The 27,458-nt window shown below is 40.6% G+C and overlaps 6 protein-coding genes across 6 annotated transcripts; all 6 read right to left on the bottom strand.

Moving 5' to 3' along the window:
• Nucleotides 1-6: 6 nt before the first annotated feature.
• LOC112138473 (claudin-4-like) lies at nt 7-7,193 on the bottom strand (the record flags this gene model as incomplete). Its single annotated transcript, XM_024261030.2, has 2 exons — nt 6,965-7,193; nt 7-277 (listed from the first exon to the last, which is right to left on the bottom strand). Coding segments are annotated over exons 1-2 (420 nt in total), but the record flags the coding sequence as incomplete, so codon positions are not given.
• Nucleotides 3,131-6,352, bottom strand: LOC112138478 (claudin-4-like). Its single transcript, XM_024261035.2, has 2 exons — nt 6,236-6,352; nt 3,131-4,049 (listed from the first exon to the last, which is right to left on the bottom strand). The coding sequence occupies exon 2, from the start codon at nt 4,039-4,041 to the stop codon at nt 3,409-3,411; it is 633 nt and encodes a 210-aa protein (XP_024116803.1). The 5' UTR covers nt 4,042-4,049; nt 6,236-6,352; the 3' UTR covers nt 3,131-3,408.
• Nucleotides 7,194-11,110: 3,917 nt separating the features above from the next.
• On the bottom strand, nt 11,111-12,872 carry LOC112138477 (claudin-4). The gene has a single exon (XM_024261033.2). It carries the CDS (start codon nt 12,814-12,816, stop codon nt 12,145-12,147), a length of 672 nt encoding a protein of 223 aa, XP_024116801.1. The 5' UTR covers nt 12,817-12,872; the 3' UTR covers nt 11,111-12,144.
• A 1,388-nt stretch (nt 12,873-14,260) lies between these two features.
• On the bottom strand, nt 14,261-16,183 carry LOC112138475 (claudin-4-like). Its single transcript, XM_024261031.2, has one exon. The coding sequence runs from the start codon at nt 15,664-15,666 to the stop codon at nt 14,617-14,619; it is 1,050 nt and encodes a 349-aa protein (XP_024116799.2). The 5' UTR covers nt 15,667-16,183; the 3' UTR covers nt 14,261-14,616.
• Nucleotides 16,184-20,145: 3,962 nt separating this feature from the next.
• LOC112138476 (claudin-4) lies at nt 20,146-21,326 on the bottom strand. The gene has a single exon (XM_024261032.2). It carries the CDS (start codon nt 21,312-21,314, stop codon nt 20,679-20,681), a length of 636 nt encoding a protein of 211 aa, XP_024116800.2. The 5' UTR covers nt 21,315-21,326; the 3' UTR covers nt 20,146-20,678.
• A 2,342-nt stretch (nt 21,327-23,668) lies between these two features.
• LOC112138479 (claudin-4) lies at nt 23,669-24,576 on the bottom strand. The gene has a single exon (XM_024261036.2). It carries the CDS (start codon nt 24,507-24,509, stop codon nt 23,883-23,885), a length of 627 nt encoding a protein of 208 aa, XP_024116804.1. The 5' UTR covers nt 24,510-24,576; the 3' UTR covers nt 23,669-23,882.
• Nucleotides 24,577-27,458: the final 2,882 nt, after the last annotated feature.

The raw sequence follows: 27,458 nt of genomic DNA, 5'->3' as shown, positions 1-27,458 counted from the left end.
GCTGATGCAGATGAGGCCTCGAGCGGCCTGCAGGTCCGGCGACAGGTCCAGCAAGGCGTCGTAGAGCTTGCACTGCATCTGGCCAGTGTACTCGCTGACGCAGGTCATCCACAACCCCTCCCAGAAGACCTGCATGACCACCAGGTGGGTGCCGATGAAGGCCGTCACCTTCCACATGGGTAGAGCACAGATCAGGATGGTGCCAGCCAGACCCGTCATGGACAGACTGATGCCCAGCTCCTGCAGCGCCATGGGACACGAGGAAGCCTCTGAAGCCCTGAGGAGCACAGAGACATGAATCAAAACACTTCTGATACATCATTTTAGACATTTATTCATTTATATTTGTTCACGATGTCAAAATTCTTCTAGAACTAGAAAGATCTGTGGAAAGGTTTGATTCCTAAAGGGTTTCACTTTCCTCTGACAAAAGGGCTTAGATATAAAGTATTGTCTTTACCCATTCACTACTTAAGGAAAGAAATGTATTTTCAAAATATTTTAAATCACCCACAACTACAATTTCCTTAGCCCCACCCCTTTACATTTGGAATAATTGAAAATCCCTCAATGTCCTCTGTAGAAAAGAAAAGGAAATTATACCGTAGTTTGCAGTCATTGGGAGATATTCAGGTTTAGAAATGTTCTCCACAGAGAACATATTGGCATTGCTTGCAGTCAGGAGGATCATTTAAAAAAGTTAAGGACTGCTGAAAAGCAGCCACATGAAAGCTAGCATAAACTCTCAAACTAACTGCTGACATGGACTTGTGTAATTTGCAACAGCTAAAGACTAAATGAAGACAACAAACAACCTGATCTTGCAACACTGGCTAAACAAATAAGTATGAAAGTCAACTCTCGCAACTCCAATTACATCAATCATTTTACTTTCACAACCCTGGAAGTCTGCTATTGTTACTCCTGTTTTGCGGTCACTGGGTTTGCCAGAGGATAACCTGGCTACTGTTTGGTGAAGGTGGGGTACTCTCTGGAAAGTTGCAAGGCTGCCAAAGGGCCATTCAATCACACTCCCACACACACTCTCAGTCACACCTAGTGCCAACAAGTACTGTGCCAAAATTAATCTAGAACAAGAAAGATCTGTGGAAAGGCTTGACTCAAAGAGTTTCACACAAAGGGCCAACAAGGCCAGTTCTTTATTGAATCAATGCCACCAAGGACTAAGGCAGTTCTGAAGGCAAAGGGGGGGTCCAACCCAGTACTAGCATGGTGGACCAATTAAAGTGGCTGGTGCGTGATATGTTAAGCATCTTGTGTTCTGCGGTGATCTACAAATTAAGTAATTAACTGATGTCTGAGTGCTTCATGTAAGATTACCCGTAAAGGATGCCAAAGACAAAAAAGAGACAGATGTATTTTGTTTGAAGAAATATTTTTTTTTTTTGCGTAAAATTCCTATTACTGTCAATATGATAAAAGCAAGACAGAAAGACAGGAATGGACAAATAAGAAAATAATTGTTTTTACCCCTAAATGTTATAAATTCTGTCCTGAATGACTTTTTCAGTAAGGGATAAAGAGATAAAAGTGCCAGTCCATAATCTTTGCCGGTTGGACTCTGGGTCGATGACGTCTGGGATGTTTGGGATACACTTGGACCATAGCTGTATAAACTCAACTCAATGATAAAGTATCGCTCCAGGTAGAGCAGCAGGTACTGGAGGGACGATGAACTGTCTAGAATGCAGAAAGTAATCAATTTATTTAAAGCTGAAAATATGATTGAGATTGGCTTAGAAGAAGGAGGGTATTGGTTCAAAGTGAAGGCCTGATCAATGATGAGAACAGAGTGACATTATCCAACGTACATCTTCCTTATTGAAATTACACCAATGCTTCACAATAAGATAAAAAAGTGAAAAAAGATTAACTGGCCTTTAGAGTCATCTTTAATTAATTAATTACGATGATGCAGTTTTTAGCCAAAATCAAAAAACCCTCATTGATTTTTCTAGTACATAGTTTCTGCAGAGCGGCAGGAGTTCATCAAAAATTCCCCTCTGAGTTATGGGTGAGACTGTTGATGTGGAGTAGGCCTGCCTTCATTTCCCATCATCCTTGTGCTTATTCACGCTCCTGCTAGCTTATAGCCTCTCACACCTCCAAGCTAACATTAGTGGTGGAACCAAGATGGCGAGTAACATCGATGCTATCCAGCTGTACAGTTTTGATCCAGATTCCAGGTCAGACGAGGAAAACAAAGGCGTTCATGGCTCTACTTGTCTGGAAGAAGATCCATCAGAATGGAGTGGAGGAGGAAGCTAGTCATGGCCCATCGACTGCAGTGGCTATGTCACTGCTACAAGCCTTTTCTAACAACTTTTTTTCATCTTATCCTGATTTACAACTATTTGATTAAAGAATGACTCAGAAATGCAGTTATAATCTTATTTTTCTTTTTATATCTCCTCCATCTTGAGAAAAATACCACAAGATTAACAATGCATGTAAGAACACAAGAACGAATCAAGTCAGTTAACAGAAAAGACACCAGGTGTCAGTGTTTGACTAAAGATGATTGAGATCAGGACGTTTCTGTTCTGTTCTGGTCTTAAAATAATGTTTTTGTGGGAATGAAAACTTTTTTCTCAACAAACATTTGACACTAATGTTTGCTATAGAGGCTGTAAAGGTTCTATTGGAGGATTTTAAAGTAATGTTGTAACACAGAGGATTAACGTCTCAGCATGATGACATATGAAATCCCACACTTGATAAATTAATGATGACATGATTTCCACTCAGACTGTGACACAGGAAGTCACAGTGTTGACTAAAGTCCAAGCTGGACTCTTTCTGGGAAGAATGTTGCACTAAACATCAGAAACCTTCAGGCACTTCCTGTCACGATTAAACCAGAATTCTGACCTCTGATCTTTAGCCTAAAAAAAAAACCTGTCCCGGTGCTCGCTTTCAAATGAACTTTGTTTTGGAAACTTTGCATTCCCACCTGATCTAAAGTTATTTCCAGCGTTTGTTTATGCAGCAGACTGATCGAGCAAAACCTGCTTCACCTCAGACTGTTGGTCTCTGAGACACGTGATCAGTTCCGGTCTAACTGGTTCTCACAGCTTTTTCAAAAGTAAATAAGAACGAATCACAAAAGAAAATTTAAAAAGGAAGGCTTTATTGCCAAAATGTGACATTTTCTTCAATAATGTGCCCTATATGACTTAAAAAAACACTGCAATGTTAGTTTTGTTTGAGTATTTCAGCAGCAAAGAGGCCTCATGGTAGAACGTCCGTCCTAATACTGGCAGATGGGTTCGAGTCCACTGACAGGACCCATTACACTGTAAAGTGAGTTTTCAGACCGCTCCACCACAGGAAGGGGAACCCTAAGGCACTTGAAATGAAAAAAACAAATTCAGGTGATTCCATGTTTCAGCGTAATTGATGGCTTTCCGTCTCCCTGCCTTCCGTTCGGTGCAGGGATATCGGCCAAAACCAGACGTTCTGGTTCACAGGCCAGCTGGTACACAGAAAGCGCCAGCCTGCCGCCAGCGCTACGACCGCAACAAAGCCGATGTAAAGACACGCCCCCAGCTCCACTTTCCGAGTTCCTCCCACCGGAGCGGCGTGGTCGTCCCGTACGATGAGGTCCACCGTCCAGCAGACGGGAATGAAGCAGAGGAGCGCGGCGATGAGGATCACCACGCCTGACAGCACAGAGAACCTCGCCATGGTTCGCTCCTTGAAGACCAGCTTGGCACACCGGCCTGTGAAGCTGAAGATGACCAGCCCGGCGGAGCATGTGATGACGGCGGCGAGGGCCACAGAGGACGGCCCCTCAAAGTCTGGGCTCAAAGGGACCAGGAAGTCATAGGACCTACAGGATCTGTCTCCTCCCCCTTTCCTCAAACACCTCATGAACGTGCCCTCCCACACGCTCTGAGTAGTGCCGTTGACGGTGACCGTTGTAACTCGCCACATGGGTGTGACATACATGGCCAGCACCAGGATCCAGCCAATCACAGCCAGAGCGCAGCCAACCATCTGCATCCTGATAGACACCATGGTTGGATCTGAAAGACAGGAGAACGTTGAATTCAAACCTGCAGATGTTCTGCAAACAGAGGAGATGTTTGTACTTTCCTTACAAAACAATAATATATCTCTCAATACACTCAGCCACAACATGTTGACAATATGTTCTCTACATGGAAGTAATATATTTTTCTTTCAGTAGTGCTACCAGGATTAAGAAGTAGAGTCTGGTGGACTCAACTACAGTCAGATACAACAGCAGAACCGTAGGAGAGTGAGGAGAACCAAGACTGTCTCTGAAAACGGAGTCAGGACCTGCAGACTACAAGATGGCGTCTGATATCGTCGGCCGGAAGCAGATACAACTTTAGGTGGAACCAGATGTTTTTTTTCCCCCTGTTTAACTATTGACTGTATATAGAAAACCAGATTGAGCAAGTATGACATCACCCATTTGCCCTTTCTTCCGGCTCCAGCCAAATGAATTTAATTCAGTTGCCATTTTCCACAATACGGACGTCACCATGTTGGAACCAGACGACAGAGATTGGTCCAAGTCGGTCTGAGCTTTTCTTCTGTCATGATCAGATCTTTGGTTTCATTCTACAATTCAGACTTTTTTTTTCAACAAAAGCTTGAACTTTGAGAGTTTAAACAAGAGAGAAAGTACATTCATCCATGGGATTTTGGTTTGCACTAAAAACACTCCAAGAAGCCAAAATCTCATAGACTTCTACAGAGAAATAAAAGTGTATTACTCTGTCATTTTATTGTCAGAGTAATCATTCTTGATCTGATAGCTTTTTTCTTAACATACTGTTAATAATCACCATTTTCTTTCCATGAAAAAAATGTTTTTATTGCAAGTTATTCAAGTTATAAACTAACCAATAAGATGCCTTAATAAAAGTAAGTGGAGCCTTTTTTCTTCTTTATTTTTCTTTCTTTCTGAAAAAAAGAGGAAAAAAAGAGGGAAAAAAGTGGGTGGGGCTTATTGGCCCCGAAGTCCAATGTTTAAAATGTTCAACTGGCAGATATGGTATAGCCCGGTTTCAAGTGGTAGGAGTGTAGCCTTGCAACAAGCTCGCTCCTTAATGGTAACAGTAGTTGCCATAGAAACGCTGACTTAGACCAACTCTGACCAATCACTGTTTACTAAATTCATCTGGGAAAGAAAAATGACGACTGAATCGGGTTTATTACGTTGGAGCCGGAAGTATGTCGATTTTTATTGGTCACGTTACAGTCACCCAGTCCAGTTCTCATATACAGTCAACAATTAAATCAAAAGTGGGTCACATTGCCCTTAATTACCTTGTGGTTTATACACAAGATGTCATGAATCATAACAAAAATATAAAGAAATAGTCGCGAATAGAAAGGAAATAAAAGAGAGATACAGAAGTTGCCCACTTTTAGCTGGTTTAATTTCTGAAATAATTAGATATATTGGGTTTTTTATTTTACTTTATCCTGTACCACTTTGAAAATGATTTTTTAAAGCAAGTTGTTCAGAATTTTTACAATAATTTTTAAACCCTTTTAAAATTGACATTTAAAAAGCTTTCAGAATTGTAAAACCTATTAATAAAGCTTAAAAATGTGAATGAATAGTAAGGTCGCCGGTAAATAATAAAGTTTTAATGGGCAGGATATGCTTAAAACAGGACAAAAACGGTAAGTTATTGTCGCTTTCTATAACATTAACAAAATAATTCTGAATTGTAATCAACTTTTCTTAAAGCTTACAACCAGAAAAACCTAACTGCGACGGTCACCAGTTAAAATAAAAAAAAATTCGAGCCAGTTGGGAGGATTTCTGGTTCCAGCCGACAATGTCTGCTGCCAGGTCCTCCCAGAGAAATCTGCTTTATCTTTTAGCTGCACCCTGTAAGAGGCGCCGCAGTGAATCTTCTTGTTCTATCTGATGCTCCTCACTCACACCATCCACCCTTAAGTCCTTCTCTACATCCATGAACCTCATTTTTGCTCTTTCATACCTCAGCATCCTTTAACCAACATCATCAGTGTTCCTCATCTTAACGTGTTCAAGCCATCCCTGTCCTCTCCGATTTATCTCCAGAACATCTACTGTGATCTGTTCCTCTGATCTTATCCATTTTGGTTGCTACCAAAGAGAACCTCATCATCTCTGCCTCCTGTCAGTCACCACGTCAAACCAAAAACCTAGGTTAACATGTAAAAACAAACATAGAAACATCACCTCCTGAACCTGTGCGTTGAACCTCTGTCCCTGAAGACGTTTCGCAATACTGAAGTATTTCTAAAGCTGCTGCTCTCACTAAAGTACAAAGAATTAATGACTGACTACAAGTACGTGTTTGTAATCCAGACGTACTTTGTCCATGTCTGGATTTATTGTCATGTTAACAAACATGGATGTAAAGAATTTTACTATGTCAGAAAAAAAGAAAAAAGATTTATTTTTAACAAAAAATTAAATCAATGTTTTTTTCTAAAAACAATTTAGAAAGAAGTGAAAGATTATTATGTCTTTCTACTATTTTTTATTTTATTTACTGTTTAACCTTTATTTGAACATTTTTCACTTTCATTTGTAAAATAAAACAAGCTTTTACATCACATTCACACCCTTTGGTAAATAAAACTGTCAGTTTGACATTTTTATTTTATATTTATTAATAATGGCAACATCTATTTCCATTAAAATAAGATTATTTTTATTTTATTTTACAAATATAGCGTCAAACTTTTCATCTCTAAACTTCTTATGATGTAAAATCTTTACTATTGTCTTGAACCCTTCGTTTGGCGTCTCCAGGCATTTTTATTGCCTTCAAATAAGTCATATTTACGGTTTTATTGAAGTAAAACCAGTCAACTTAGAAAAAAAATGAATGGGGTAAAAGCCGTTGCCATAGAAACCGTCAGCATTTTGAAAAAGAACCGCCACAAGGCTCGTTTCTCTTACCTCACTGCGCAGTCTTTCCCAGACACCGGAAGACGTGGTTCTGGCGGTTTGGGAGTCACGTGTACCGAAACCGACGAATCATGTGAGAGTGAGTCAGAAACTGAGGAAGCGGGACGGAATGTACGTCTGAACGTCATCAAAGACGACATACGTGAGTTGTTTTTTCTGTTCAATGTTTTACTTTGAAACAATTAAAGCGCTTTTAGTGGAAGAAAGCAGATAATGAATTGACTTCAAACTAAAAGTACTTTAATTAAACATAAAAAAGTAGTTATTTCATTGGTTGAGTTTTGTAACTGAATAAACACAGATCTATTACATTTTATTAACATTTACCTTTAGATATTTTCAGGTTAATCATATTAATTTAATCTAGAAGTAGAGCGTCAGCAACAAATCATATTGTGGATAATTAAAATTCAGCACCCAAAGCATCAAGGAAATAATTTTATTTATAGATGAGATAAGCAAATTCAATGCTTTGCTAAAAAATTTTTCCGACTTTAAACAATTTTTATTTAATTTATCTGAATGAATCAGCCCTAGGTTTCATTCAAACCCTTAGATAAAAGTAGTCAATTTAAGTGTACTACAAGTATTCTTAGTTTATGCCAAAACTATATTGCAAACTTAAAATGTTCCAATTTATTCTAAAAAAGTAGTCAGATAGTATACTTCCTACACTACACATATATGGTTGATAATAGACTTGCTATACTAATACTCAAGTATACTTAATGCAGAAAACTTAAAGGAAAAATCTGAATCTTACTGTCGTCTCTGAAACACTGAAGTCCAGTCACACAATAATAAACAGTTTCCACAAGTTTTTTGGTTTTCTGTAGGGCTGGGCAATACTGAGCATTATTGATCCGACACCATTCCGATAGTGGTCAATATTGCCGATATTGATACCAATATCGATATTTTTTTGTAAATGTTGTGGATGTAACATAAACTTGAAACTTTCAATTGTTTTTAATCGCCGCAAATGTTTTTTTGTAAGTTTCCCTTTTTTAATTACTTAAAAAATAAAAAAATAGTGAAACCTTTTCAAGTAAATTGAAAATAGTTCCGTAAAAGCTGGGTCCTTTTTGCAGACACAGAAAAGTTTCTAACAACAGTGGAAATATTGATTATATGTGGGCTGATATCGTGCTGATACCAATGCCAGCTTAAGATCAATACTATCAATATTTTAGATCGGTGGGCCCATCTCTAGTTTTCTCACCACGTTTTTATACCAACAATCAGCCAGCTTACTGTTTTAACAAAACAGTTTGAGGTTTTTATATAAATTACATTGAAAAGTTTGTTGAAGTAGATTCTTGTTCTTTAAACAATTGTGTTTTTATCTTAACTTCAACAGTTTTAGGTGAATAAATGTTTTTCAAACAACAGATGCCATTTGCTTTTTTTAATCTATACTTGCAAAATGTTCACAATTTTTTATTTATTAAAAAAAAATAATGATTATTATACCACAGTTTTGATATGTTGTAACATCAGGAAGACAGGGTGATCCACACATCTTATTACAAGAAAGAAATAACATTTCACTAAAGATTTGGAGTTTGGTTTTACATTTTCACCTTTATGTTCAGATTTACCTTAAACTCATCATTATCATGTACAGATTAGGTTTAAAAAAACTACAAAAATCTTAGCCAGTTTGTTGGATCATCTTTAAAAGTGCCATACTTTTAAAATGAGCCTAAACTAAATCTCTGAAGTTTACATAGTAAGTTCACGTAAGGCCACACCCAGACCCAGAAATGGTTGAGAAACAATGTGGTTTCTTCCTGAATTCCACACACCTGTCCACCTGAGCGTCAGTAAATACACCTCTCCAAACATTCTAGCTTGCACCGCCCAGTGCCCAGGTGAAGTCACTGCAAGCATGCATTTACACAACGTTGAGACATGACAAACACCCAAACCGGTTACAACAGATATGACATAATTACAGTGATTCATGAAACTATTTCTGAACAGAAACTACAGGCAAAATAAACAATGGTTTTATAAAAATGGTTAGAGTAGAACCCTCTTGAAGGAGATGAATGTTGTGGGATGATTTTTCTGTTGCTCCTTAACTATAAAGTTGTACATTTTACTCGGCTCTGCTGCTCTCACATGGGTTTGAAAATGATTTATCTGATGAGTTGAGTCTTTTTTATGATTATTTACCCACATTATTTTTGACATTTGTTACGTATCTTAGAAGCAGCTAGCTGAACAATTCAAGCACATAAAAAAGATGGACATTTGTGATGTCAAAACTAAACGTCTGTGTGCTGCGAAAACGTGATCACTAATGAGGAAAATTAAAGACTCAGTAGTTTTTCTGTTGTTGTAAAGGAATTTAATGAATAGAAAAATGTCTTTCTGCAATTTTAGAAGAGAAAAAAATAAAAAATAGATTGGTACAGAAAGCCTTTCCTCACAGAATGTCCATCATTTGTTTCTGCTGAATCCCTCAGGACGTCTGTCTAACCCAGAGGTCTGCAACCTGTGGCTCTTTTACCTCTCCATTGTTGCTCTCTAGTCAAAGAAAAATAAAGTTTTTAGTTTTGAAAATGAACTGTAAAGTAAAAAGTAAGTAAAGAAAAAAGAAAACATACTCACACTTAAGTTGACTCATTAACACTTGAAGGTCAAAAGTTATTACTTCACGAGGCGCCTGACAATGCTAGCCTTAAATCTCCAACAATCCATGAATCCTTCCTTTATCAACATCAAACTAAAATATTTGGAAAAATTTTTGAACTCCTTTTACCACAGAAAATCAATCTGAGATCAAGTAAAAATTCAAATTTATACGGTGAATTAAGTTATAACCAGACAGATTTTCTATTTTTCAATACATTCAAGGATATTAAGTGGTTTGAAAATATGGTAAGGAACACTTAGTTAGCTTTGATTTTAATTTAATTTGTTAGATTCATAAATTTCTGGCGAGGTTGTACCTCAAAATGGTAAATACATGTTTTTTTAATTACTGCTGACATTACACTCTAAAATGTGCTGCGTTAAAATGATCTTAGGTAACCCAGGATGTCTTTTATTTTAAGAGGAAATCAGTTGGACCTCTGTCAAAAGTTCAAAACAATTTCATGTTTAAAAGAAATAAGCTAACTTCTCTTTATGTTTATGCATTATCAATGCAAAAAAAATCTAAATTTCTTTATTTTTCAAAATAGAAACAACATAAATACAAATCCGTGTCTTATTTTTCTAAAGGGTGAATGAAGGCTATGTGGCTCCTACTGGGTTTTGTCGCTGAGAAATTGACCCAAATGGCTCTTCAAGTGTTGCTGGTTGCAGACTCCTCAACTAAACTTTTAACTCAGCACCTGTTCTACCTCTGACCTGGTTCTGTGACTGGAGCAATCACAGAATCTTTACCAAATATTATTCTGTTGTCATCGTTAGAGCAGATTGAAGTGTATGTTTAAATAAAAAAACTGATGTCTCTAAAGAAATCCTGGCTGGCAGGTTACCCCAGAAAAGGACTGTAACCTGTTTGTTTACATTAAATGTACCTGTTGTTGAGCAAAACACCACAAAGGTGTTTGAAACCGGTATAACCAAAGAGCCTCCCCACACACTGACGTTGTTTTCACCTACTTTCTGTTCACCCCCTGTTCGGACCTGCTATTCTTGTCCTGACCGGTAAACCTGTCTGATTTACATCCAAACACCTGATCAAAGATGGCCGCTGAAACAAAGGTTTCATGCGGACCTGCTGAAACTGACAAACTGGTTTGTGTTCAGCTGAGACTCCCGTGAGAGTTGAATCACCAAACCGGTTTCGGGGCTTTTTCTCTGTCTGGAATGTGGAAGAAAGCGACAGGAGAACGGCGGGGTGTGTTCCCTTTTTTGATCATCGTGATGATGAGTGAAAGAATTCACTGGGCACCAAAGAGAAATGATAAAAAGCTCGGAAAAAGCTCTTTTTGTTTTTCAATCACAAATTGTTAAAAATAACAATAAAAAACTTTCTATAAGGAAGTGAACGTTTTTCTCCTGTCAGAATGACGGGGCAGAAATAACAGTGTCTTGGTGAAGGCTGAGACCATTTATTTAATAGATGACACAAGTAAGTCAATTGTGCTCCTGACCTATAACCAACAATATTTTTTATTTTTTCTTTAAAACCTTTTTCCCCTCTGTTATATAACCTTAGCTTCATTTTTTTATTATATTTTTATAAAACATACTTTGGTGGCAACAATAACTGAAGTAAATATACATGATCTAATTGTCATTTAAGTTTTTTAAACCTCTTCAAAAGAAAAAGCAAGAACTCCAAGTATTGTTTATTTGTATTTGTTTATTTACACTCACATTTGAATATTTTACAGATTATTTTATCTAAATTGCAACTGAGATTCATTACACGCAAAAGCAGACGTTTTTCAATTCTTTTCCTACAAAAGAAGTGTGAACCCATGCAGACACATTCCAGCATGTCACTCTAAAAGCTTTACATGTTGTCAAAGTAATTTCCTTGTTTAGAAAAAAACAAAATCCCCACTGGTTGTAGAACAGGTAGAACCTCTAAGGCCGGTTGGAAGCAGCTTTTGTACCTGGAACATTGTTTTCCTTTCTTTCTTCCAGTTGGAGGGGTTTGTCAAGCTGTTTGTTTAGTTTACTGTGAGAGACAGAAGATTTTAAAACGCAAAGAACAAATCAGAATCTGAACTCATGTAAGGATGTTTAGCCAGTGTAGACCCTCCATGTAACAAATACAGGAAATATGCAATTTTTGGGAGATCTAGTTACATGGAATTCAAATAAAGTTTAAAAAGACATCATTATAAATATGTACAGACAATATAACCAAACAAAAGTTGCACAGTGGAGCTGAAGAAAAGCTTGCTAATAATGTGACAGTATTCTAGTGCACATATTTCTACTCCTCTATTGCAATGATCACAAAGAGATGCGATACAGGTGTGTCAACACAACAGGTGGCTTGTAATGCAGGTTCTCCAACTCGATTGGATTTATGATCACTTGGAGATAATCCAGAAGTTTTTGGCTTCAGATGTACCTTTCTCTCCAGGCTCTGGATTCTCAGGAGAACCAGTTTTATACAGTTCATCAGTCGTTTGACCGGCAGTGCTGCCAGAACTCAAACTGAAGAGTTTTTAGAAAAAACGTCCTTGAATCTTTCAGACGTAGGCTCGGCTGGCATCGTAGGACTTCTGTGAGATGTAGGATTTGGGTGCTCCTTGGGACCTGGGTGCACCGTAATTGACTGGATACTCTGGGCTTTCGTTCTTGGGTGGGCATGAGCTGCAGAGAAGGGCCCCGCCCAGGATGAGGAGAGCAGCAGTGCCCCAGCCCACGTAGAGAGCAGCCCCCAGCTCCCTCCTCTGAGCGTTGGTCATGATGGGGTTGTAGAAGTCCCTGATGATGGTGTTAGCAGACCAGCACACTGGGATGAGGACAAGAACGCCAGCACAGATGAAGACAACCCCTGCGGCGATGACCACTCTAGCTTTGCCACGCTCCTCCGAGATGAAGTTGGTGCACTTCCCCCCAGCGACGGAAAGGATGACTCCCAAAACGGACACGATGATAGCGATGACCACGAGGGCCCTAGCGGCTTGCAGATCTTGCGGCAGCGCCAGCAAGGAGTCGTAGATCTTACACTGCATCTGACCTGTGCTCTGCATCACGCAGTTCATCCACAAGCCCTCCCAGATGATCTGCGCCGTGACGATGTTGGCTCCAATGAAGGCGGTCACTTTCCACATGGGGAGGGCGCACACCAAGATGGTCCCCATGAAGCCGATGATGCCGAGGACAAAGCCCAGCATCTGACGTCCCATTGACACCATGATGAATCTTCAGAAGGCAATCAAGTCAAACAAGCAAGTCGGGTCAGCTTGAAGAGGTGAGTGAAGGCTGCTGCTCACCGACTCGGTTTTAAGGTCTTGGTCAGGGGCGGAGTCAGGGAAGCCTTTCCCTTTTGACCCGAGCTTGTGTACCCGTCCAACCAGATTCTTCTCATTATTTCAGGGCAGACGAGCCAGTTTCGATGAGATGAACGGCTTTCCTGATTTAAACCTAAACTGATGCTGGCCTCTGATTGGATCTGCTTTTGGAAAGTTGCGTCTTGTCACAGTTTTGGGGGCCGAAACAAAACACAGACAGAGGGAGGAGTTTCACCGGAAGTCAAGAAGACTCCTTTTATGGGGCGGTTTCCTGCCTTTCAAAAGCAGGAAACATTTTCACAGTTTTATCTTCAAATTGTAGCGACTGACCCCTTACTCTCTGATTAATCTACAAGTGAACAGAGGAAGCACAAGCAAATGATCGACTTAAATGAGCTGAAAAGCTGTATATAAACAAAAGAAAAAAAACGTTGACACAGTTGTTGAGGAGAAAAATTGGGACAATCTGTTCAGACAGAATTCAAATTAAAGTCTGCTCAGACTAGCTGATAGAAGAAGTTTCCATCCATCATCCATTTATCATCAGACCTCTGACTTTTCCAGAAGTCTCCTACTCATCATTTTCTATACAACATCTGGTTGGGGGTTTAATTCCAGGACTGGCAATCATGGAGTTCTTGGGCGACAAACTATTTTAGGTCAACCAAACCCAGAAAATTATTGTTTTTACTAAACAGTAGAAAGATCTGTATAGAAAGAAAAAAGGTTAATTAATATTTTATGAACAATGTATTTATTCTATTTATTTAAATGGGAAAAACCCCAAAAGTTGCCTTTTATTACATTTTTAAGCATTTCTATTTATTTTACTCCATGAGTTGTGATGAGTTGTGTAATAAATGCACATGCATATATAAATACGTTCACATGATTGATTGATCGATTGATTTCGTTTATTTCAAGCAATGTCAGCAGAAAACTAAAGGAAAGAGAAAATAAAAAAATACATAGATCTAGTTCAAATTTTTATTTATAAATTGAGAAAATAAAATAAATATATGGTATCATCTTGGCATACACACATGATAAATTAAATCCATTCATTTTGATCATTGTCAAATGTTTAATTAATTTTTTATATGTATAAAAAACTATTATTTACATCAATGCAGTTTATCTGCTCTGTTCAAAAATGCGTGTCTTGTTTTTTATTAAATAGAGTACAGTTGGGTCACAATAAATCTTAACAAGTTTTTAAGAGGCATTTCTTCTTTTCACTCAGAATTATTCTGGTTGTGGTTGAAAGTCTTCACCAACACATGTGAATCACATTTTTTTTTTGAAGTTTGAAGTTTTTTGAATAAATCCACACAAAAGGTGAAACTTCTCACAGTCATCCTTTTATTGACATTTAAATATTTAAAAAGTCCTTTGTAGATACAGTAGAAAAGCAGCACTTCTTACACAACATGGTCTGTGTTCAAGGAAATGGACATGAAAATATGAAAGCCGGTCATTACACACATTTTTCCTGTTTGCACATTTTCTAAGATGCAACATTTTTTAAAATTTTCAAGAGTTTAGAACTAAATAACAAGAACAGGGACAGGTTTCTACAGACTGCAATCACAGTGACATAATGTCAATACCAGTTATTAGAATCAGAAAATAAGTTGTGGGATGATACACTTCGGTTCCCAAACCATCGTGGCTGGAATACAGTTTTTGAGCGAGTCCTTCCTTCTAGATGTACTGTCGAGGAGAGTATGCGGTTGGAGCAGGGTTGGGTTTGACTGGTATGTACGTCCCTGATGCGGTGTACGGCTGGCTGGATGCAGGGGCATACACTGGCGTGTAGACGGAGCGGTTCATGTACGGAGCATACGGGTACATTTGTGTTCCTGGGTTCTTCTGGTAGAAGGTACTTTGAGGAGGACAGGAAGTGGTTAAGACGATCCCTCCGACCAGCAGACATACAGCAGAGCACCAGCCGATGTAGATGGCAGCTCCCAGCTCCCGCTTCTGAGTAGCAACAGTCAAAGGGTTCTGAAAGTCAGAGATGGTGACGGCCGCAGACCAGCACACTGGAATCAGGATCAGAACCGCAGCCAGAATGATGAGGCAGCCACAAATGATCACCGTGTTGGCTTTGGAAGCGTCTCTTTCTAAACAGCTGGTGCACTTGGCTCCGACAAACGAGATGACGAAGCCAATGAAGGCGAAGATGAGGCAGGCGATGACCAGGGCTCGGGCGGTCTGAAGATCCGGCGTCAGGCTCATCACGGACTCATTCAGCTTACACTGCATCTGCCCGGTGCTCTGCATCACACAGTTCATCCACAGACCGTCCCACACGATCTGTCCCGTCACGATGTTGGCCCCGATGTAGGAGGTGACCCTCCACATGGGGATCCCAGTGCACACGGCCGCCAGGACGAAGCCCACGAAGCTGAGGATCTGACCCGCCGTCTCCTTGCCGACCCTCCCCATGGTGAAGAGGCTTTTGTCGGCGGCAGAGTCCCTGTGAATCGACGCTGCTCTCCGAGCTGTTGTTTGTGGAGGAATGAGAAGCAGGAGGGCTGTCTTGTTGTCAGGTGAGTTCCTCTGGTCAAACAGGATTCCTCCTCTCTCAGGGGAAGGAGTGGCACACTCTTTAAAACAATGGCCCTCTCTGGCTTCAGGGCTTAAGAACAACCTTTCAAATGCAGATTGTTGATAAGAGCTCCTCCACTCTCCTGAAACTACCTTCAGGGGAACAAAAGTTTCTGATTCCATTATCTCCCTAAATCTCATATTTTGATACAATTTAGGTTTTTGTTTGTTTGACACGACTTCCTCACATTTGCTCACTTTTTACTCCTTTTGTTTACACACATCTTCCGTCATCAGCTCCATTTTTAGATCAGCTCAGTTTCCAGGCCTTCTTGGTTACTGATCGCTTCTTGTTTTTCCTCATTGTTGTTGTTCTGTCACGCTCAGTCTGTTGTTTTGAACGAGCTTTTTTTTTTTTTTTTACTTTAAACTTACAGGAAGTTACCCATCTGTTTTTGAGAACATTATTGAACCCTGATGAAACTCTTGGTCAGAAGAATTTGTGGAACTTTTGCGGCAAACATTTGAAGCTTGATTTACTGCTGAGGGAAAATGAACTCGAAGAAGAATGAACCTGGCATCTGAATTCTGCTAAAAGGTTTGTTCATTTTAGGAATAAAAAAAGAAGATCCTCTTAGCATTTTAACCCAATCAAACCCAGTTAAAGATGGAAGCGTCCCAGTTCTCTGGTAGCCCACAGCTTTTATAGACATGCAGATGTGGCTTCCGGCAGAAATTACATTTGTAAGTCAATTCTATAGCTGTCAGGCCTTACTTCCACTGTTGTCTACCATGTAGGCAACAGGGAATCTCCCCCAACAGTACTATGACAGGATCAAGATCAGCTAACAATCTGTCCTCTAGCAACAGAAATGAAACAGAAAACTTCTTAATTGTCCAAAGTTTCAATGGAAACAACTTTCAGCAGAAGAAAAAAACCTAAAGTGAGCTCATGATGTGAATGACTAGAGTAGAAAAAAGAACTATCGGTACCCCCTGCACCCGTCAAGGGGAGGGTCCACCCATTCATCTTCTAAACCTGCTCTCAGGAATATTTGGGGTCGTTGGAGCCTGTAGTTCAGTGAAGGTGGAGTACCACTGAAAATGTTTGTAGAGGGCCACATAACCACACACCTGTAGGTATAATTTAGAATCCCCAATGAACCTATGAATCATGTTTTTGGACTGTGAGAGGAACACCAGGAACACAACATGAGCAAACTCAAAAAGGACCCAGCTGGGATAAACCAGGACCTTCTCACTTCTCATCGTTTTATCTTTACTGGTGTCCGTGGCTGAAGAAAATCCTGTCCACCTTTATTATAGGAGGGATAAGGGTAAGTAATACAATATTACAGGGATAATGCTAGGGTGGGGTCATCTGGACCCCATATGGTAGAACAAGGTAGATGACAACAGTCTTTGTTCTGTTTGATGATTCCACACTGAACACGAACCACAGAAAGAAGAGAAAATCACTGATAAGAAAGACAAGATTATCTCCAAGTAGTTCAATGTTTCTCTGACAAGAGCTGCAGAACTTTAAGTGTAGCAAGCATTGACTGTAAAACAATACTGGACTTCTCGAGCCATGAGGTCCAACATTGGAAATTAATTACCTCCACCGCCTTCACCGTCACTTCCTGAAACGGCTACTGCCATATTGCAAACGTCTGCAACCCATCGCCAGCGATTGGTCTGAGTCTCTGTGAGTCATAGCTGAGTCATGGAATCTATAGGAAGTACTGTCGCCAATCTGGAGTGAGTTTATTGTGAGTTCTCACCTCTTTTCCTGCCTCTACCACGAGGACGTGGGATGCAAACAGCTTCCACTTTAATAACGGCGGCTCGAGAGAATTGTACAAGTCATTGTTGAAGCCTTTGAGGGAGAACCATTCCAACATTTGATTCTGTCAGCGGTCCTTTGGGATTTACTTACATTTATTCCTTTTTGTCGAGCTAAAAGGAGCATTTGGGTGACGCCGCTGCAGAGTGGTGCCCCCCCCCGCACGCTGACATATAAAATGACTGAGAAATAACTGTCTGTTTCTCAATGTAAGTCAATGGGACTTTGGCCTTCTTGCAACCCTGTGGTACTTCCTATATGGAACACGGAAGTAAGGGGTTTGGTCAGTCCAGTTCTTGTATACAGTCAATGGTAGGAAGTGACCCGCTACCATGTTTAGTTGTAGAAAAAAATTTCTTCACTTTTCCTTTTTCCAACTTGAAATTGTATGACTTTTCCTAAAAGTCATTAGAAAAAGTTTCTTGTTTTTGTTAATGTTTACATGTGGCCAGTGCACCACCTACAGTACAAAGATTGTCTTATTTTTGACCCATGAATTCTAAAAGAATTTGAGCTGTAGAAAAGTTCAAAGGGAACACTCAAACTCTAATTCACAGACACAAACAAACACAAACCTGATCCACTGGAGGCTGCAGGTAAGTTGGTCAAAAGCAAAAGGTTCCAGTTCTGTCCCTGAAAGAAGAACAGAAAGACACGAGCTGTTTTAGAAATACATCTGCAAAGACCACTCTCACGTTTGACATGTCTAAAGTCCGGCCTGTGGGCTGAATGCGGCCAGCGTTCAAATCTCCACTGGTCCGCACAGTCCTGTCATAAAATCAATAAAATACGGTTCCGAGCACTTTCTAAGAACTACAGTTTTTGGATTGTGATGCACTACGTTCTAAACCTGAGGCTGCATAATCTTCAACCAGAAGAACGGATTTTTTAGTTTACTGTGAACATTTAATTGTGAGTAACAAGTAACCCAGATTTGATGTTAACAAATTTTTGCTTTTCCCGACAGAGATTTTCATCATTTTATTCCTGGTTTTCAAATATGAAGTTCACTGTAATTTTAGTAAAACATATTTATTTGTATTTATGTTCTGCGTATAAAATTGAAAAATATCCCAATTAAAAAAAATAGCATTATACACACTTTTGACTTCATAAATGTAAAACTTCACCTCACCAAATCTGGGCTTCTTTGCAAAAAAGTTCGGACCCTCCCTGGGCTAAAGAGTTGAATTTTTTTCAGTCAGACCAACGATTTGTGGTCTTGCTGCGCTATGAAAAAATTACTTTCATAATTCACTTTCTAAAACATAAAATAATTAACTGTTAACAAGGAAATTCCAGGTTGTTGACAGTTTGTTCCATTTAAATGTATTAATAAAGAAGTAATTATTTCACACTTGTGCAATGGCAATAATAAACCCTTACTATGTAATAGATTGTGTAACAAAAATATATAGTGAAAAATGAATATAAATGAGTTTAATTTATAAGTAACAGGTTGGATCATTGTGCACAAACAGATTTTAGATTAAAAATTCACTTTAGCTGTTTTATTTGAGGGCTTTGGTAGGGGGTGGGGGGTATTTTTGACCCAAAAGGATCAACGACGCAAAAGACTGAAGTCAATTCAGTTGATATTAGTCGGTCGGATACCCTTTGTTGTGGCATCTGATTGGTCCATTTAAAGAAAAAAATATGAAAAAAGGAGAATAACTGAGAACATGTTAAATAAATGCATCAGAGCCAGAATAGGTGCTCTGATAGAATGACTGAGTATGTTTATTTCTCTATTGAAGTCTATGGGATTTTGGCTTTTGGGATGCAGTAGGTACTTCCTGTTTGGAACACCAAGGGGACGGAGTCACTCAGTCCAGTTCTCAATACAGTCAATGTCCGTAAGACCTCAGAATGATAAGATCACACAAGCAATCACCACCTTCCTGTTTGTGGCTGCAAACTACAAAGATGGATGAGGTGAACAATAACTGATCATGGGCACCATGTGGCACCACCGTCTCTGTTAAACCAGACCGGGCTTCATCTCAGAACACCGGGGAACCACCAAATGATAAAACTGGATTTAGTCCCAGTGCATAACCGCACAATGGAAGCAGATAAGAAAAACTGGAGCTTTTTGGAAACATCAGCTCTGGAGTAACGGAGTGTCTTTATAAAAATTCAAGACCCTCAAAGCATCCTGGAGCTAAATGTGCCGCCTCGTGTCCTAAGATTTGGTCTCAGCTGCTTTCAGCTTTGAATTATTTCTATGAACATTTTGGATTTTGATATTTCTGTCCACATCAGAACAAGAATTTAACTTTGCTTCGGCACAAATGTCTTCAGATCTTATCTAGAAGTTGATCCTAATGTTTGGACTTTAACTAGTCACAAGGTTTCTCCTAAACTTGAATATTTTGGAATTTTATGATACAAACAGGCTCTTTTGATGTGAAAAAAACTTTTCAAACTGAAAGCGTCATGACAGAAGACGCCTGCTATGTTTCTTTCCAGGATTATTTAAGTTCAAATTCCGACCTCTTCCTCTTTTGAGTTTCTCTGTAAAACACGTCAACGCTGTAATTCGGAAAGCGGTTTCCCAGAAAATTGTTCTCCTTTCGTCACAATTTCAGAACTTTCTTTGTCGTCTGTGTTTTACTTTTTTCTTTAAATAGGAGTTTTTAAAAAATGAAGGGCTTCCCACCACAATAAAAGCCATTTTTCAGCTGAGACGGAAGGAAAAGTTCTGCTGATGTGAAGTTCCCACCTCCATGTTGTACAGAAACTGGAGTGTAAACAAGCGGGCGGCACACCTGCCATCAGCTGATCTGACGACTCGCCCTTTTCCTGCTGACTCTTATAAAAACAAACTTCTCCTTTGCCATGTTTGACTTCAGTTTAATTCACAGTTGCAAAGTACAGAGGCATAAACCAACAACAAAATTACATTAGAGTTTTTAAAAACTTGATTCCATGAAGAATACATTAGAGGTGTACACTGATTTCCTGCGTTCAAAGGTCATGACCCTCAAGCAACGGTTCCAGCTTCCCACGAGGATCGGAAAGACAAACTTTTCGTCTTCGTTTCCAGGAATCTCTGGAAAACAACTAAAAGTGCAAAATCTCAAGCAAATGAAATCAAAGTGACTAAACTTGACTTTTTGGCCAAAGAAAATCAGTATAAAGAACATTTTTAACATCAGGCACTAAAACACAAGTAAAAAGGTTTCCAAAATGAGTGCGGGGAGCTCCCTGGATGGATTTCACTGCTGTGAAAATAAAATTCAGTCTCTGTTTCTGCGTTTTGACCGAAAGAAAGCAACGATTTTCATACAGAATTTCAGCGTCTGAAGGGTGAAGCTTCAGCGCTTTTGGAGGATCGTTTCTTCAGAGTCCGTGCGGGAACCTCTCAGACATATTCCCTGGATGTGGAGGCGGACTTCACTGGCGTGAACTTGGGCACGTATCGGGGCTGTTCGTATTTAGGCGGGAAGTTCCAGCACAGAAGCACCCCTCCCATCAGCAGCAGCGCCGCGGCGGCCCAGCCGATGTACAGAGCAGCCCCCATCTCGAACCTCTGAGCTTCAAACATCATGGGGTTGTAGAAGTCGTTGATCACCGAATTGGCGGACCAAGAGACGGGGATGAGGCAGAGGACGCCCGACAGGATGAACATCACCCCCGCCACGATGGAGGCCTTGGATTTGGACTTCTCGTGCTCGATGCAGTTTGTGCACTTCCCACCAGCGATGGAGAAAACCAGCCCGAAGATCCCCAGCAGGATGGAGATAATTATCATGGCGCGAGCCGCCTGCAGGTCCTGCGGCAGAGCCAGCACCGAGTCGTAGACTTTGCACTGCATCTGCCCCGTGCTCTGCACCACGCAGTTCATCCACATGCCCTGCCAGACGGTCTGAGCCGTGATGATGTTGGCCCCCACAAAGGCGGAGACCTTCCACATGGGCAAGGCGCACACTATCACGTCCAGCAGCCAGCCCCCCACGGCCAGCAGCATGCCGCTGATCTGAATCCCCTGAGAAACCATCGCGCAGGCTCGAACGCTCGAACAGGTGATAGAAACTACCGTACTACTGCAGTTTATAGTCCGGCGTGGGACATGAGGGGGAACCGCTCCCATTGGCCAACAAAAGTTTACACACAAACAAAGATGCCGTGTCCTTTAGCTGTGCTGACGGCCAGAAACGAGAGCATCAAGGTCACAACCCAGCAGGTTCACAGTCCTGAAGGTAAAACACAGTTATGTAAACTCCCCTCAGAAACATGCAGACACAGTCTTTAAAGCAGAGCAGAAGAAAGATCTGAACTGAAGTTTCCTGTCAACGTCAACCGCAGGATGACTCGTCTTGAAGAGCAGCAGCTTCGCTAACCGCGAAGAAAAATAAAGGTTCCTCAAAGGGACTGAAAACAGCCAAATATCAAGTTGGAAAAATTTTTGTGATAAAATATCTTGATAAGAAACAAGTTATGACACAAACTGGATGCTGTTGTCTTTTTCTAACTGCAGGGGGCATTCTTGCTGAAGAGATCAGCTAAAGCAGCTAAAGCAGCCAAAGCAGCGATGGAGAGATGATATTGAGAAGAAAACCGAAACGGCCTGGATGCATGTGGCGCAAGACCGCCAAAAATGGAGAACTTTGTGGAGGCTACCCGCCAGCAGTGGCGTGACAGGCAGAAATGATGATGATGATGTTAAAGAAAGATTAAAAAAAAGGTGCAGCAGAAAGATAAAGAAGGATTTCAGTTTTCAGAATGCCATGCATGATACATACAGTAATGTTGTCTTCCCATTACATGATATTGGAAACACTTCCAGAGTTATCAGTGTGAATGAAAACATGATGAATCTATTGATCTGATCGGTAAAGAAGCTGCAGTTATGACTTGTTATTTGACAAAACTGACACTTTCACTGACATAAAAACTTGCTTTTGGAGCTTGAACTAACCATTTGGAGCTACAGTACCAACTTGCATTTTGAGAAAGTGACTTGCTTTTGTGGGTTACCTACCATGTTTTGCAGTTTGTACTAATTGATTTGAGAAACGCCTGAGGAGTTCTGCAAACTTCAATACTGTTGTGAGAAATGTACTAAATCAATTGAGAAAAACTGTAAAAAAAAAAAAAAAAAAAGAGCTGGAGATAATTTTGTTTTTTTTTTTAGTTTGCAGCAAATCAACAATATTTATTGGATAAATTGTTCTGAATTTAATTTTAGAAAAATAGAACTATTGCATGAATTATGATGCAGTTTCACTGCCATGCAGGAAGTAGCGCTGCAGCCTTCCTCGCCTCTAGAGGGCGACTCAGCTTTGGTTCTGAACCCTTCTTGTTTCCGCTTGTCCTCTCCACCCAACACATTCTCACTTCCAAGTTCTCACATATCTACATTTGGTTAAGGACCCCTCCACTTCAATTTATGACGTTTTGGGTCTCTACAAATAATCGTTTTTTGACGTACTGGCTGTTCCCATTAAATCATGGGTCCCCAACCTCTGGGCCGCAAACCAGAACCGTTCCAGTACAGCGACGCGTAGTGCACTGGTACCCAAACCGGATACCAGTTTCCTAAACCTAAACTGACACCGGACCAGATGTGGTACCAGGCCTGAACTGGTATTAGACACGGTACCGGGTGCGAACCGGAGGCAAACCAGAACCGGGTTAAGGTACCGGTATCCTAACCCGACACTGGACCTGGACCAGTACCAGACGTGATACCAGGAGCGAAGTACCAAAAGCAAACCAGTACCTGGTTATGATAAGTGTACTGTTATCCTAACTCGACACCGGACCAGCTGCAGTACTGAACCTGAACTGGTGCCGGGCACAAACCAGATGTAGTACTGAACACGTGGCAGTACCAGGTTAAGGTTAGGATACTTGGTTAGGATACCGGTACCGGTGTTGCGGACCCTTGATTTTACGTACAGCCTGCACGTAAAAAAACAACGAGTTGGGGACGTCTAAAACGTCAAAAGGTGACGCAGAGGATTTCTTAACCAAACGTCAATATGTGACAACCTGGGAGTGAGAATGTGTTGCTCCCCCAATAAAGGGCAAAAATTCCTTCCTTATTTTGGCCTTTATTCAGTCATTTCTTCCCTTTGTCTGATCATGTTTGCAGTTTTACTGTTTAGTGTAATGTTGTTGTTTTCTTTCACTCAAGCGGTTTTTGTTTTGTGTTGTTAAATTGAGCAACATAATGCTTTTGGTAATAAAACCTCTCATTCATAAGCACATTATTAGAGATTGTATCAAAATTACTTGACGATACAGTGTTGTGTCAGGAAGGGCGTAAAACTCTCATCCAAACCACCCGTGTAAATCAGTGGAAGGTGAACATATGAAAATGTAATAAAAGTGACTAAAACACAAAAGTAGTGTACTTATAAAAGATAGCATTTAATTACAATCAAAAACAAACATTTACAAAAGTATTAATAAAAAAGTTACAAAAATCAGTATAATTGAGGAAAATGTCTATGAAGTTGAGGTGGTGGAGGCATCCCAGCTGGGATTCAGTGGTCACAGTTATTTTGGGTGTGGTCGCATCAAACAGTCTCTCCTCGCTTGTTTTTCTTCCTCTTCCTACTCAGACGTAACCGCTTGCCGCCATCGCTTGAGGTCTTGTATACTTGGCAGTGGAATTATCTTTATTGTTGGGGGGGCAGTTGGAGCAGAGAAGTCCGCCTCCCAGGATGAGCAGGGCAGCCGACCCCCAGCCGATGAAGAGGGAGGCTCCCAGCTCCATCTTGTTGCCTCCAAACATGGGGTTGTAGAACTCCTGGATGGTGGTGTTGGCCGTGTAGCTCACGGGGACGAGGCACAGGATTCCCGCAAGGATGAAGATGGCGCCGGCCGTGATGCTGACCTTGGCTTTGGAGACCTCATTCTCTACACAGTTGGTGCACTTGCCCCCGGCGATGGACAGCAGCAGAGCAACGATGCCCAGCAGGATGGAGATGATGATGAGGGCGCGGGACACCTTGATGTCGGTGCTTAGAGCCAGCATGGAGTCGTAGACCTTACACTGCATCTGGCCCGTGCTCTGGACCATGCAGGTCATCCAGATGCCCTCCCATGTCGTCTGAGCCGTGATGATGTTGTTATTGACGAAGGCAGAGACCTTCCACATAGGCAGGATGCAGGTCACGATGCTCCCAATCCAGCCGATGATGCCCAGGCTGATGCCCAGGATCTGAAATCCAGCCGATACCATGACTCTCTGTGGTCGTCCGATAGAAGAAAGTCCCAAAATGTTGTGTTGCTCTGAAAGATCCGAAAGAGTGAGTGTCTGTCTGAGAGTGGAGCGGGTCTTTTTATGCAGTGAGATGGGGTGGGGTGGGGTGGAGCCATTGCACCGTTAAATGCCGCCATGACGTCTTTCTGCCTCCAGCTTCAGACAGGTCTCTGCACGCATGTTTCTAACAAATGTGGTGAAGTGCAGCATGTTTGAAACTGTGACTCAGTGCAAATAAAGTAACAAAAACACGAGAAGCAACTTCCTCTTTCCACCGTTTCAGCTGGTTTCTGTTGCCAAGGAAATGCAGACCAAAAATTCAATTTACAAAGACATATTTTGAAATCTGAATGTGATCCTAAAACACTCGGTGAGTGAAACCATGATGAATCTATTGATCTGATCGGTGAGTGAAACCTTTTGAAGGAAGACGATTGTTCATCATTTCCTTTTCACTTACAGGTGCTCAGGTGTCAGGATGTTACCAAACCTTTTATAGCCTAAAACACATTAAGGTCGAATTTTTTCCTGAACACACAACTAAAACTGCTTTTCATTTCCAAAATTAAAGAGCGCTGAGGGAAGAAAATGTAAATTTGAAGATACCATTCTTTGTTTTTTTAGTGTATTAAGACAAAATTCATGTTTAGCTAGATTTGATTTTGAGTCGACCCTAAAAGTTGGAGTCCTTTAGATTAAACTAAAATTCAAAGAGGTCCACTTCGGAAAAATCTTTTGAAGTTGAGATTTGGAAAGAAAATAAAAATAAATAAATATAATATATTTTTTCACATTTGTATGTAATTGTGTGAATACTGTGTCAGCATTCACACTATAGTGATCCTGTTTCTCTTTCTTATAGTTTATGTCAGATTCCGTATGTTTTTTGGCACATAACAACTCAAGCACACTTTAAGCAATTTCTGCAATCTTGGTATAAAAAAATCAGCTTATTAAAGATATAGTCAGGTTCACTATGTTTGTATTTTACCTTTCGTTGAAATTTCGTGGAGAGCATTAAAACTATACATTTTTGGAAACCTTATGGAATAAGCAATCAGAAAAACAATGTTTCCATTTGCCCCAAATCCTTTAAGGCGGCCATATTGGATCTTACAAAAGGGCTTTCCTCAATATCTCAATGTCTAAATGGCATAGAGCATTTATTCTGCTTGCTATTCAACAGTATTTTTGGTCAAGGAATCCAGTGCTATTAGTTTAAGATATATTGAAGCATTTTATGCAGCACCAATTGCAATCACTTACTAAATGCATTAGATAAACTGGTCATTCGGCTACCCTATTCACCACTTACAAGGACAGAGCTATCTGGTTGTCTGATTATGTTGTAAGTGACCAACATTATGTAGTTGATGTGTAATAGTTCAATATAAAATTACTTGACACCAGATTACACCATATGGCTTAATTGTGCACACTAATCTTGAACTTGGCCTATTTTTAGAGCCAGCAGATTTGAGGACCAATCACCCTGAAGCCTGGAAAGAGCTGCAAGCAGGCAACATAGCAGTCACAAAGAATGACATTCCCTTTGTGTCCATTGGGGCAGACCATGCATGTGAGCATCTGAACAGGTTGATAAAAATTCATTCTGGACTCATTGGAATCTCTACCAATGCCAATGCTATACAGAGGTTCTTCATGGTCTCACCAGAAATCTCCCATGTTGCAAAAGAGTTTAAGACTCAGTTTGACTTGGAACATGACAGACCAAGAGATCATCATGCCCTTGGGCCATGTGCTGTCAAGAAGGAGCATGGTGCTATCGACAAGATCAAGGCAGCCATACTGAAACATGGTAACCCATTTGTTGTTGAAGGTGAAAGACTGCACAGTGTGATCACTCATGCGTACGTCCCTGATGAGCATGTAGCAAGTATCTCAATGTAGAAGTGACTGGGCTAAGACTGTATGGCGACTATGTTTCAGAGCGAATCAATGAAGATGTCAGCCTATCGGCACCTGTAAAGAAGGAGAACAACAAGATGTACCTGTCTGCAAGCAAAAAAAAAAAAAAGAAAAACACACAATAAAACTCTGAGACCAAAATGTGGACCTAAAAGAGACCAAGGACTTGTATGGCAGACTGATGGTCCTTGCCAGGTCCAGCAGAGACATCAATCAGAAAGAGGCCATTGGGAACTATAAGTTTACTCTGACATCAAGAGCCCTTTTTGCTCCAGATGGTCAAATCCTGCCATGCCTGGGACAGATCAAAGTTGATCCACCTCCTTAACAAGTTGCCTACAGCAGAAGTTCCACAGGAAGAGCAGCAGCCAAGAGATGGAATGTCCATCACACCAGATACTCCAAGTCGCAAGATAACTGATAACATCAGTAGCTCTGGTAGATGGAATGGTTCTTCTGCAGAAGATGGCCAAGAAACCAGCAACCATGGTGACAGTCAAACATCTTAGTGAATGGTTCAATGACAGGCTAATGTTCCTCACACAAGACTTTGATGACTTTGTGTTTGACACATACAGGGAGGATTCTCTGAAGAGTGCTACCAGAGATAGAAGGAGGCAAGGAAGAGTGCCAATCTAGTATCAGGTCAGAGACGACACAAACATACAGCACATTCCAACGAGCAGGTTCCTTTCACATGAAAAGACAAAGGCTGACCTGACCAACTATCTTGCTGCAAAGATTCTAGAGTTCCACAATACATCTCACAAACTGGTCATTACCTCTTTTTCAGGAAATACAAGGAGCAGCAAAGGCTTGCTTTTCCAGGAAAACAATCATGAAGAAGCAGACACACTGTTGATCTACCAGGCTGTGCTGGCATCACAAAGAAACCCACCAGATTCACGGATGGTTTTCTTCTCCCCAGACACAGATGTCTTTGTGCTGGTCATAGCAAACTGTGACCTCCTGCTGAAGAACACAACCATTTCCATGGTT

This window comes from Oryzias melastigma, unplaced genomic scaffold (genome assembly GCF_002922805.2).
Source record: "Oryzias melastigma strain HK-1 unplaced genomic scaffold, ASM292280v2 sc00914, whole genome shotgun sequence".
NCBI classification, from domain to species: domain Eukaryota; kingdom Metazoa; phylum Chordata; class Actinopteri; order Beloniformes; family Adrianichthyidae; genus Oryzias; species Oryzias melastigma.
The sequence above is the reverse complement of the archived record's forward strand: the minus strand, read 5'-3'. Positions and strand labels throughout refer to the sequence as shown.